This window comes from Rhinolophus ferrumequinum, chromosome 6 (genome assembly GCF_004115265.2).
Source record: "Rhinolophus ferrumequinum isolate MPI-CBG mRhiFer1 chromosome 6, mRhiFer1_v1.p, whole genome shotgun sequence".
In the NCBI taxonomy this organism is placed as follows: Eukaryota; Metazoa; Chordata; class Mammalia; order Chiroptera; family Rhinolophidae; genus Rhinolophus; species Rhinolophus ferrumequinum.
Genome location: NC_046289.1, coordinates 60,987,604 through 61,001,098, shown reverse-complemented (window position 1 = coordinate 61,001,098; position 13,495 = coordinate 60,987,604). Strand labels below are relative to the sequence as shown.

At 42.9% G+C, this 13,495-nt stretch overlaps 1 protein-coding gene and 1 long non-coding RNA gene across 3 annotated transcripts in view; one reads left to right on the top strand and one right to left on the bottom strand.

Moving 5' to 3' along the window:
- The window catches only part of SLC30A4 (solute carrier family 30 member 4), a 24,129-nt gene extending 22,871 nt beyond the window's left edge, over positions 1-1,258 (bottom strand). Inside the window, exons 1-2 of one of the 2 annotated variants that reach the window (XM_033109282.1) lie at positions 1,036-1,258; positions 400-904 (exon numbers count right to left, since the gene is read on the bottom strand). In XM_033109282.1, coding sequence (XP_032965173.1) covers positions 400-790 — 391 coding nt within the window. In that variant the 5' untranslated portion in view covers positions 791-904; positions 1,036-1,258. The remainder of the gene's footprint in view (positions 1-399; positions 905-1,035) is intronic. The other variant, XM_033109281.1, reaches the window with a different exon arrangement.
- Positions 420-13,495, top strand: LOC117023984 (uncharacterized). Its single transcript, XR_004423297.1, has 5 exons — positions 420-546; positions 3,100-3,300; positions 3,703-3,768; positions 4,352-4,411; positions 12,861-13,495. It is a non-coding gene; the product is annotated as an uncharacterized LOC117023984 (long non-coding RNA).

Sequence of the window (13,495 nt, the reverse complement as noted above, 5' to 3'; positions counted from 1 at the left end):
TCCTCACAACTGAACCTCTCTGGGCCCTCACATTCCTTATGAGAAAAAGAAGGTGGAGCAGGTGTTCAGCAAGGTCCCTTCATATTGTAAAAATGTATGATTCTAAGTAATTTTAGCATCATTTGCTATTTTAAACATTGCAAAAATTAACCTGGTGTTTTATCAGAATTTTTTTTTTAAAAAAGAGGAAGTTACATGATATACAATGAAGATATTATACAATAAGTTTGTGTTGTGCTCAGGTTGATCTGCACTTTGGAACTGTGGCCTTTTCACATCACAAGAGATCAGTATCTTAATAAATAACGAGCTTCCTGAAAAAGAAAGTTTAAACCTCAAATCACGTGTAACTAAAGCTTGACAAATGGAAATGTCAAGTGAGTTGGCAACACAACTCACCTACAAGTTCTCCAATCATGAAAAGCAAGTACAGAACGGCAGCAATGGTCAATCTGGTTTTCACCTTTCTCTGCTTCAGCAACTCTCTCCGTTTGTTGCAGTTGTCACAGGGGTCCACCTTCAAACTCAGCTGACTGTTGCTCAAAGGTAAGTCCTGATCCAGTAAGGAATCATCATCGGCCTGAAGGGCCGGGTGCGCCCCGTTAATAGGCCTTTCCGGGGTTTCGGAACCATCATCCGCCACCACAACTCGAAGTTTGTTAAACCGAGAAAGCCCTTCGTCCCCCACCTCGTCCGAGAAGTCAAAGGCGCTGGTGTCATTTAAAAACAGCGGCGCATCATCTTTCCTCAGCAGAGATTTCAGACGCTTCCACGCGCTGGATCCGGCCATCGCAGAGGCCGTGCGGCCGCGGCGCGGAACGGCTCGGTGCTGGCGGACGGCTGGCAGCTCCTACTTCACCGGAGCGCCAGTTCTCGATGGCACTGCCGCGCGTTCCTCCCCATCCTGTGGAAAACGGAACACGTTATAAATTAAAGGCGCCCCATCAGAGCTCACAAGTTCCGAAGCCCAGGGCGGCAGGGGACACAGGGCCGGCTCCAAGGCGCCGGGGCTCCGCGAAGGGGCGGCGCGTCTACCTGGGGCGCTGCCGCGGAGCCGCCGTTCATCTCCCCGCCCTCGGCCGGCTTGGTAAGGCCGGCTCGCACAGCTCGGCCCGGAGCCGCGGGAGAGCGGGGCCGATCTCTCGCCTGCAGCGCCCGCAGCTCCAGGCCGGCTCCGCGGGTCTGACAGGTTCGGAGCCCGGCGCCCGTGACCGCCGCCTCCCGCTGCCCTGAGCGAGGCCGCGCGCGTGCGCCGCAGCAGCCGCAGGCGAAGCGCGCGAGAGAGGGGTCGACGCGGGGATACGCAGGCCCTAGCGCAGGGCTGGGGCGCCCGCGAGGGCGGGGCAGGGGCGCACTCCGCGTACCCCAGCCGGGCGCTGCTGGTCCTTGTCTGCCCGAGGGACACTCGCTGGCGAAGCCCCAGTCTCCGGCCGGACCCTTCCCACTCTCCTTGTTGTGAGACAGATGGAACTGGGGTCCGCAGGGTCAGTGGGTAGAATCGAACGGTCCCGCCCAGGACTGAGCGTTGTGGCCGGGAGGTCGCTCCACCCAAGGAGGGCCTTGGGAAAATCTCGGTCAGATCTTGGTTACGGAGGCTCGGCAGAAAACCAATTTAGCGCTCTCTAGTTGCTGCCTCTCTGGCAAGTTCGCAAAATTTGCTGCACAGTCAGGCCAACTTGGAGAGGGGCAAGGCTTATGGTCGTAAGCAGTTGTGTTTTAATATATATTTAATATTGTTTTTCAGCAAATTATGTGGTGTTCTCTGTGTGCTTACTCCTCGTTCCTTTTGCCTCCAAGTATTCACGACATGGACTAAACCCAAGCACAGAAAATCTAGTAAAAGTTATTTGTTCTGGCCTTTGGTTCTGTTTAACTGAACACATAATTCAAAATCATTAAGTTCTAAGTAGTAGCTTCTAATTTAGACCTAAATTTTAATGGCAAAATGAATCACAATCACTACCCCATCCCTAGTGATTCCCTGGGTGGGTTTTAGAGGATTTAGGAGGCCTTAAACTTATGTGCAAAATTTTGTGAGTATATGTATTTTCTTCAGTAAGTTTCTTAACCATCATATTCTCAAATGGGGTTAAGACTCAAATAAGATTTAAAACAACAGCAACAACACAACACTTACCAGGAGAAATCTTATAGATGAAGCCCCTAACTTCTACGTGGAGCTGAATTGTAGTGCACACTCCTATTTATCCAGTGTCGATAAATGTTTTTTGACAACAGTTGACACGGACTACCAAATTTCAAGTTAACAAGAAGTACAATAAAAAGTCACATGAAACATCATTTTCCTCCAAAGATTCCGATGACACTTAGAATCTTACATGCCTCAGGTGCAAGAACTTTTGGACTCAAGGAGGGTCCCTCACTTTTGACTGCCCACAATATTCCTACAGAGCTGCAGCCGTGGGAGTCAGGTTAGGATATCTGGATCAGAGATCCCATGGTTCCCAAGACCCAGAATATTCAATAATCAGGGCACAGAGGTCGTTATCAGAAGAATGGAGAGAGCTTACTGAAGGTTGCTTGCCTAACCCCAAATATCTTAATCCACCCAGTTTGGGAATAGATTATTTGTTTGGTTTTTATTTGTTTATTATACTGCCTGACATTCTAATGAGAGAGACAAATGAATAAAGCAAATATTTCAGGAGTGTGATAGCTATCTCTTTAGTAGAAATTCTTCAACTGAGATTCCATTTAAGGAAATGGGATAGATGTTTTCAAGAAAAGTTGAGGCCAGAGCATGAATTTTTTTTTTTTTTTGAGTATTTACAGTAAACTTTGTTGGGAAGGATTGCAGTTCTGCATCCCAATTTATTTTAACTATTTTGTATCACTGGGTACCTGAAGAAATGTTGGGAGGACAACAAAAACTATGGTGATTTTAACATATGTCCAAAAATTCTGTGATATGCTTCCTATCAAGAGGTGGAGCTTAATTCCTCCTCTAATTGAGTGTGGGCTGCTCTTAATGAATAGCTTGTGGCCCATAATGAATAGAATCTGGCATAAGTGACAGTGTATGACTTACAAGACTAGGTCATAAAAGGCATTGCAGCTGCCTTCTTGTTCTCGCTCTAGGATCACTTGTACTGGGGGAAGCCAGAGCTACCAGGTCATGAGGAAAGCCCAAGTGATGAAGAACTGAGGCCTCCTGTCAACAGCCATGTGAGTGAGCCGTATTGGAAGTGGATCCTCCAGCCCTCGTGAAGCCTTCCCATTACAGCAGCCTTGGCCATGTTCACTGAAACCTCATGAGAGATCCTGGGCAGAAACACCCAGGTAAGCCACTTCCAGATGACCCAGAGAGACTGTGAGATAATAAATGTGCATTATTTTAATATGGTAAGTTTTGGGGTAATTTATTACCCAGCAGTAAATAACTAATACACTCTATATCAACTTTCCTTTGTATCAGGAAACACACTTTTCTTATTCTTTAATCATATAGGCTCTTGTTCATAGGTCTGCCCTTGGGTTAGTGGCATGATTTCTATCATTGAGCTTTAAAATGTGCTAAATAAAAAGACTTCTGTGAATAGTCTTGGAATGTAACCACTATTTGCAACCTTGACAAAGGAACTTTTGAAACATAATCCATTTATAATCTGGGTACTGCCTGTTGTTCTGCTAGCTATTGCTCAGTATACCATTCTTTTATAAGATACTTCATATTTCTTTCAGCATGAAGAGCTTTTTTGCATGGGAAAATGAAAAAGTTGCCAACCATTTGGCCCATCGCTTAACCAGGTAACTCATAATACACAGATTGTTTAGGTAATAGCAGAGGCCTGTCAGTTCAATTGCAAGACACAGAACATACCATGGGGCAATTAACTGCAGTAGATGCAAAATATCCTATGTTAAAATCTGTTTTCTGGCCCAGACATCTCTTGGAAGAAATGACAATGCTAAAAATAATATTACAGCCAACATTTACTTAAGGCTTGTTTATGTGCCAGGCACTATGCAAGGGACCTAACTTATATTAGCTCATTTAATTCTTAGAACATCACTATGAAGAACGTAGTGATTCAAAGCATGGGTCTTGCAATCATACTGTATTTGAATCCTGGCTTTACCATTAACAGTCATATAATCTTTGGTAAATGATTTAACCTCTTTGTGCTTCAGTTTTCTTGTGAAATCCCTCTTGGAGATGAAAAAAAAAGTGGAAAAGTTGTTTGTTTGTTTTTAAATTGAAATATGGGAAAAGGTGCCGCTTAGTTGTCAGGTTCAAATGCTGCATATTCCCCATCCTGAGAACTCTCTCTATTGGAGTCTGTAGGTTCTCATAGGATGTTTTTGGAATGTGTTCTTTTATCTTTTCCAGGACGGATGAAAGCTATTGGATGCATATGAACAAGGGCTACTGATGTGATACACAACTATGGTGAGTGTAATCATTTCTTCCGTCTATGGATAACGCTAGTAACAGAGTGGCTGGAGATTCAGTTTAACCCCTCCTCCAGAGGAGAAGAAGAAGGACCCGAAATAGATAAGAGAATTATGCCAGGACAGGCAAATTACCTCTTGGACAGGGAGGAGATAAAGGAAAGAATCTCTGGCCAAAAGTCCATCTTTCCTGTCAGGCAAACCTGTGAGCCGAAACCTACTCAATCAAATTCATTGTTTTCATACTTTGTTTTTGTCTTACCTTAGTTTTAAAAGTAAACATTCCTATGGATTCCTCTAACCATGTCTGGCTGAAAGGAGAAGAAATGAGAGATTCCAGCTGGGACAGGGGTTTAAGGACTGAGCACACCAGCCCTGGAGTCTGGAGAGGGTAGCTGGGCTGGGAGAACTTAAAGATAAGGGTGGAAGCCTGACTTTGGAAATGCTTCGTTGTAGATAAGAGCACCACCTGAGAACTTGGAGAACTTGGTTCAGCTGCTAATTTTGCCATCCATTCACTGCAATCCCTAGCAGTGTACTATTGCTGAGCTCATTTTCTTGTCCATAAAAGTAGAAAATAATATTTGCCCTACCTATTTCATAGGGACACTATAAGAATCCAATGAAATTTTTGTATGTGAAAGAAAGCATTCCCTTACCTACTTTTCTAGAGAGAGCTATTAAAGACCATGCTATCTGTACCAAACTGCAAAACAAGGGACCTGGAAAATGCTGGTCATCAAGATTCCTCCACTTGTATCTATCCCTTCTTAGGATTGCTAAACTCCAGTCCTTGGTTTATTAATGACATGCTCTGACTTATTTAGATCTCTTGATCATTGCCACACACATTACTGTTATGACTACTTCATTTCTATCCTAAGCTGTTTTTGTGTCCATAGCACCTAACATCATACTCATACCAGGAGTCCTGTAAGTCCGCATGGATTAAATAAGAAAATATCTTTATCATAGAGAGTTAATCCATAATTTTAAATTTTCCACTAACAAACTTTTTTATTTCTTTAAGCTGGTGTGTAAGGTCATTTCTAAGAAATTCCTTATGGTGAGATCATTCTGTCTCATGATGATTGGAGTTTATTAATACACTAATAGTTTATATTTATACCAGACTTATTTCAAAGAATATTATAACACTTACGAATTAAGCCAAGACAGAGAAGCTACTGCAGACAAAGTGACTCTTTTGTGGCCTCTAACAACTGGTAGCTTTAAACAATGAAGGCTATTGTGTAAGAACGCCCTCCTGGGGTTATTGTGAGGTTTAATTAGATTAAAATCTACAGTGTTTTGAGTTTTTCCTCAGAATCCCTTAATAAATAAAGATGACATTAATTTTTTTAAAGTATCTTTATATTGGTCCCCTCAGAACCAAATGTAACAAGTTCACCTCCTGTTTAACTCCCTATTTTCCCTGAAGCAAAAAAACTCAAGACTAGGCCAACCTAAATTACCTTTAATGGCTTTAAACTGACTACAGAGCACACATGACTGACTACAACTTAGTATCCTAATCACAAAGATCTTAGTGTATGATTTACAGGACACAATAATGCCGCATAATCACTATGCCACATGGTAATTAGATATAAATTACTGTAATTATTACAGCTGGCTTTTTACTGACCAAAGTTTTACTTGCTTTTGTTATTTATATTTGAATAACTCACATTCTGCTCATTTGCAAATAGGGTTTAAAGCAGTAGTTCTTTAGTAGTTCTCTGTTATCTCCAAACATTATAAATGTTCTCAGTTTTACCTGATATCAGCTACTGTTTAATCCTCATTGTATACACAGAAACACACTCAGATACCAGGTAAAAGACAGAAGCCTTTGATCCAGCTCTTCAATAGCTGAGGTTCCGTGGGAACCCCTTCTCAGTCTCCTGGTCTCCTTGATCCTAACCCTATCCCTAGTGACCCATCCAGCACATACTGTCCCCTCCCTTGACCCAGAAGGAGCTGCTCTGAATATTCTGAGTGGTCTGTGTGAGGAGAAACTCTGAAGCAGACTCAGGCGAGGCCTGGGGAACAGTAGGATAAGAGGCCCATTGTAAATGAGGAACTTGTCTGGCAGTTGACCAACTGGCCTCGTTTACTTGGGACGGAGGGGTTTCCAGGACATGGGACTTTCAGTTTACTGGGATGAGTTTACCTCTCAGCAGGAATAGATTCTGGAACCTTGATAGTGGCTGAGTCTTTGCTGGGCAGGGAGAGAATCTTAGCTGGGAAAGACATTTATATTTGAGCCTTTGAGGCTCTGCAGCACACTGTACTGGATGTTCTCAGGGAGTTCTCTGGACCTGACTTTTGTTACACTGAAATGGAAGAGGTCAGAGGTGTCCAAGAGGGAGGCCAGCCACACGCTAGGCAGCATGACCCTGTTGAGAGCCACTGAGGTCCCAGGCTAGCTAGTTCTGTAGCATTCCATGTATGGAAACTACACCTGAGGTTCAGGCTGGGGAAATCAGTGTTTGCCAAACTGCCCCGAGAGACTGAGTATATTACTGTGTTAATACCTTAATTATCCTTAATTATCCTGGGGGATACACAAACCTTTCCTGTTGCCCTGGATGCCTCCTTCACAGGACCAGTGTATGAGAAACCAAGTTACTTTAGAACTAGAGCAAAGGTGACTGGGAGATTTAAATGACATTGTTCCAAGCCTCATGGCCTCTCCTGGCCATCTGTGCTCCTGTTTCTCTGCTAGGGGGGCTCTTTCTCATCCTTGGCATCTGGCTAACTCCTGCCTGTTCAACCTTCAAACCCAGTAGATTCTGCCCAACTCCCCACTTCCTGCCTCCTTCCTCCCCCGTCTCCCTCTTTCCTTTTCTCTTCCCTCCTTTCCCCTCTCTCCATCCTTCTCTCCCTTCTTTCTTCAACAAATATGTGAATGCTTATCATATGCAGTCATGAAACTAGGCACTGGAGCTAGAGTGTTGGATAAGACTAAGTCTGATGATACCCCATGCTCCAGTAGTCCTATATACATATCCCAAATTCTGAACCCAGTTGTGCTAAGTTCCAAGTTGTGACCTGACATCTCAGAGCCCTGTCTTTATTTTACAAATAATTTGGATATTTTTATCCCAAAGTGCATTGCTTTACACTTGTTTCCTCTAATGCTCGTTTGTCCATTGTCTGACCACATGGTCAGATTTATAGGCTCTTCTGACTAAACCAAGGATTGGCAAAGCTTTTCTATAAAGGACCAGGTAATAAACAATTCAGCTTTGCCGCAATACCCCAATGTCAGTCGCAGTTACTCTGCTGTTGTGTTGTGAAAGCAGCCATAGATGATAGTACACGAATAGCGATGGCTGTGTTCCCATAAAACTTCAGTTACGGACACTGAAGTGTGAATTTCATATAATTTTCAAGAGTCACAAAATGTTAGTCTCTTTTACATTTTTTTCCTCAACCATTTAAAAATGTAAAAACCACTTTTAGCTCACGGGCTGCACAAAAACAGGCATAGGATTTGGCTTTGGCTCAAGGACTGTAGTTTGCCGACCCTGATCTAGGCGCATCACTGGTTAGATGTGTCGTTACAGATTTTACTACATACTTCCTCCTCCAGATGATCTTTACACGTCTTAGTGAGCCCCATCCTAGCACAGATGCTTGAGGCTCTGTACTTGATTCCAGGATCTCTGCTTCCCAACATACCATTAAGGAAGCAACATTTAGCCCAACTGTCCTCAGAGAGGTGAGGTGTAGCTGGCCTCCCACAACGCATCAGAGGGCTCTGCTTGTGGCTGCCCAAGCCTTCCAGTGGCTCCTGCTAAAATACCTTGAAATTTTCATAATGAAAATCTGACTGTGTCTGTACCCTCTCCACCAACTGAGCTGTAGCCACACTGAGCTTGCGTTGTTTGGGCCTCTGAGCACAGCCATTGTATGTGCAGTTGCTCCATTTGAAATACTTTTGTTCACCACTCCTTTACCTAGTTAATTCTAGGTAAACTGTAGCGCCAGCACCACTATCCCCATGGCACCCATCATGCACCAGATCTCAAGAAGTCCATTTGTTATAGGCACTCATGTCTTGCTTTGTAATTGATCTTCATTAGTGGCATTATTGGACTAACGGCTGCCTCTAACACCCCTGTTAGACTTTACACTCCATGAGAGTGGGGAACTGTCTGGCTTTGTGTGCCACTCCTGCACCTAGCCCTGCGCCTGGCACATAGTAGATGCTCAATAGGCATTTGTTGATCACAGGAATCAGAACCACAGTAGACCTCAGTCTATTGGCTGGGACATTACTGTCTATGCCAGTCCCCTGCCCTTACTAGCAGTGTGACCTTGGATGAATTACAAGATCTCCTAGAGCCTCAGTTTCCTTCTCCGTAGAATGGAGGTAATAACTACTATAATTGGGTTGTGGTGACTTAAATGTGATAACGTGCCTGGCTCATGGCTTGCTCCAGTCAGTTAGATTAATGTTAGTCCCCTTCCCCCCTTCCTGTCATTGATGTCAACTCTATGGTTGCCTGACGCCTACCTACCCCTTGCCTAGATTCCATAAGCGCACAGGACTCCACCTTCTTGAGGAGAACTGCACTGTTTCCTCAGAGAAATCCAGAGTTAGAAATGTGACTACCATGCCCTGCATAAATCATCTGCCTTCCCAGGAACTGTCACTTGGGTGCCCTAGTTCCCTCCCCCGACTGGAATCCAACAGGCCTCACCTATTGTGTTTCCTTCTAGGCTAGTTCCTTATTGCCTCACAAAACATTCCAATCTCAAGCAGCTTTTATTTCAGCCTCTCTTTGGAAACCTGTCAAAAGTTTAATTAAGGTCTCAAGGTGGATAATATTAAGCATTTTCCTTTTACCTACGTGCTATTTATTTCTCAAAAATTAAATTTGTCAAGTTTTCTCCTTAAAGATACTATCCTGCCATCCTTCTCTGAAATTAATTTTGTTTAAATGTTTAATCTGCCTATTTCACATGTAAACCATAACTTCCCAGGTTCCCTCCAGATTTATATTTACCTTAATGATAATAAATATTATTGTATAATAAAAATAGCAATATTTTGAGCCCAGTATGTGTCAAGCATTTTGCTGGGATCCTTATCAACATTATTTAATTTAATCCTTATAACAACCCTACATAATAGACACTATTATTCCCATTTTGTACATGGGATAAATGAAATTTATAAAATAATTTGTTCTAAGTCACACAATTAGAAAATGTGGAGTCAAAAAAGGAAGGAAGGAAGGAAGGAAAGAAGAAAGGAAGGAAAAAAAAGGAAGGAAAAGAGGAAGGAGAGAAGGAAGGAAGGGAAAGATAGAAAATGGTGGAGTCAAGATGTGCAGGTTTGTCCCAGCCTGTCATTTTTCCACTCTGGCATTTTCCTCCATTCTTATACTTGGTGGTTGGTGTTGGTGGTAGAGAGGATGTGTCACATTCTCACTTTTCTAAGCAGCCAGTTATTATGACTGGATAGCCATTTTGGTGAATGATCCCTCAATGTCAAAGTAGAGTTCCATCAGAATTCGAGATAGGTTTTGAAGTATTACCTTTTCATTTAAACCACTCACCATCCATCTCTCCATACTACCAATATTTAACAGGCTGTCTTAGTCTGTTTGGGCTGCTATAACAAAATACCGCAGACTAGATGATACATAAATAACAGAAATTTATTTCTCACAGTTCTGGAGGCTTAGAAGTTCCAAGATCAAGGCACCCCCATTGTCATGTTCTGGTGAGAACCCTCTTCCTTATTCATTGCCAGCGCCTTCTCACTGTGTCCTCACATGGTAGAAGGGGTTAGGAAACTCTTTGCGGTCTTCTTTATAAGGCGCTAATCCCATTTATGATGGCTGCACCCTCATGACCTAATCACCTCCCAACGACTCCATCTTCAAACACCTTCACATTGGGCGTTAGGATTCCAACATGGGAATTGGGGCTGGGGAGCAGGGGACAAACATTCCGACCATAGCAAAGGCTGTATAGCAGACACTGTGCTATGTACTGTGCATGCCTTAAGCCAAGGAAATGTGTCCTAGTTTTTAAAATTAAGACATTGGGGTGTTAGTGGAGGAGGCCCTTGGGGAGGAGGTGTGGCGGTAGGGAAAATGGAGAGAAAGGAAGAAAAAGAGAAGGACTTCCCATAAAGTCACTGTCCTGGCCCTATCGTCAGGAGGAGGACACTGAGTATGCTGGGGAAGGCAGGGGAAGATTCATGAGATTCTTTCATACTGAGGTAGAAGTGATGACGTAGAACCAGCAGAATTCTGCCTTGGCATGAAATACAGCCTTTGTTGGTGCTTTGTGGTTTTCAGTTCCCTTCTCAATAAGCTGGTACTTTCCTAGCTCTCTGATGTTCTCATTTTACTCTTTTCCAAGTCAGCATAGATGTTACTTTTGCATTTTTGTGTTCTCTGTATAGGTAGCATCTCCACTTATCTTGATAGCCTACTGGAATTGCTACAGTGCCTGACTGTTTTACGGTGCAGAAGAGGTTCACTTTATTTTCCCCTTAGTTTTTTTGTGTGTGCATGTATGTGCGTTCATGTGTGCATATGTACACAAGTGTGTATAGACTTATTCGTGTGAGAAGTGAGGGGACCTGAATTGTAGTTCAATTATTAAAGTCATGTTCAGACAGAGGGATCCTGGTGACCAGAAGCGTCCTCAGAGTGGCATTTACCTCAGTAAGTTCACTGTGCATCAGAGTCAGAAACTTGATTTTTTTGGCATCCTGAGAATACATTCATCTCCGATTGACCTGGCTCCCAGAAAATAATAATACAGAGCAAAATATTAGGGGTATGTAAGAAAATGCACACGTGTTTTAGAGATCCATACTGAAGTTAAGTGGGGATGAAATGACTTGGGTCTAGCATTTGCTTTAAAATATTTTAGTTTTTAGTGAGGCAAGTCTGGGAAAATCTTGATAATGATGGAATCTGGTTCATGGATATTTTATACCATTTATTATACATAATATATGTCATAGATATTCATTATACTACTTTCTCTACTCCTGTGTGTTTGAAATTTTTCTTAGTATAAGATTTAAAAATATAAAGAAAATGATAAGATTTATAGAGATAAATAAAATAGGTGGACTGGATATTCATGTTACCTTAAGCAGGAATACAACATGGAAAGCTAATTTGATTTAAGACTGCTGGATACATCTAGAATACTCACAAGGGGAGTTAGCCCTAGGATCCAAGCTTAATGGTACCATGCTCTAAGGTCATTTCCACCAAGGAGATCCACTTCTTGTGGCACTGGGCAGGGCTCTGATCCATCAGACTTTTTAGAGAGACATTGGCTTTCCCTGAGCTGCCCTGGGATGGATAGAAGCTTGATATCGTGGCTCCTAGTCCAGTGCTCGTTTTTCTGTTTTGTTTCCAGTGCTCTTGTAGGACTTTATCTGTGTCTAAATCCAGAGCATCACCTCACTTCTGTATTGCTATACTTATTATTATTATTTTTAATATACCAATGTGTTATACAAAAGATTACTGTTCTATTAACCATACAAAATGAGTGAAACATCTGTTTCTGTTACCATGTCTTTCTCCAAAAACAATTGATTTGATCTCTGCTTACTAAATTATGACTCCAATAAACTCTCACCTCCCTAAGAATATTCCCAGAATATCTTTGAGCACACCCAAACTCTTCATTTACTCAGTTTCCTGCTTTAACTCTAAGAGATAACTGCTTCCTTCCTTTGGATTTAACTTTTGCTGGAATCGCTCTCAGAGGATGGCTAATTCTCTCATTGCAAAGCTTGAGGGGGACCTCACATTTGTTCCCTCCCCTTCCCAGCCATGTCTCGGACGGGCTGTCTATTATCCAGTACATAGCACAGTTAAAACCTAATCAGCCTGAGGCCACCAGAACTTACTGTTCTTACAATGAGGGGGTGCACCCTCCAGCACTGTGAGGTGCCTCCCTCCACAGGAGACCTCTAGCAGCTGTATTCTTACCGACATGTTTAGGTTAATGACAGAAAGAACTTTCCCCATGTGTCTACTGATGAGTTAGTGCCTGAGAGATCGTTTTTAGAGACTGAAAGCTCACTTCAAGAGCGCAGAGTGAGGGCTCCGGTGGCTCCTGGGTCTCAGTCAGCTCTCCCATGTGACTCCTGTACCCTGGGACTGTAGCAGTCACCCAGGGCAATGACATGATCCCATCTGTGGCTAGGAGCTCCTCTGTCCCCTTCTGCTCTTCTGTTCTAGGATCTAGTTCCAGGCACTGTCTCAGAGACTTAGCCATTTAATGCCTGCACCCATGGGCTTCTCCCATCGCGCACCTCGTCCCCATGTCAGGCACTTAAATCCTGCTCCAAGCTTGGGGTGGGGGCTGGGTGGGTGCCTCTATTGCTACCACCAATGGCAACAGGTGTCAGTTTCTTTTACTTCCTTCTTCTAGTTTTGCTTCAGGACCTCTGAGCTGCTGCTTCAGCTAACACTCCTGCGGCAACCCCATTCTGTCAGATCTCTTCCGGGTTGAAACCTGAGAAGCAGTAGAGCATGAAGAGGATTCCTGACTGTGGTTTGACCTGTCTGTTCAACTCTCTGTTTGGCTAGCACCAGCTTCAGGAATGACCAAGATAGCTAAAGGGAAAGGCACTAATGCTACCTCTATGATTTACCAGTTGTTTTTCAAAGGCATGATTTAATTTGATCCTCTTAAAGATCTGTAAGGTAGTTGTTATTCCTATGTGAAGAGATAAGACACTAGGGCACTGTGAGGGTAAGTAATGTGTTTGTAGTCAGAGTTAATTGGCAGGAGGACATGATATGAGCTGAGGTATTCTGTCTCCTGGAGGAGCTTATCTGTATCTAAATCCAAGTTATTACTAAACTACTATATTTCTATAATTAAAACCTTGTTTGTAGCAACCACACTGTGTTACCACAAAAGGTGACTCATTATTAGCAGAAGATTGAGATCGTTCAATAGCCAAATGCCATATTTTGTTTTCATTCATATGTTGAATTTATTAATTTAAACCAGAAATTCCAAATTTTTTATCAGGAGGAGTCAATATATAATATCTACAGTTGACAAATCA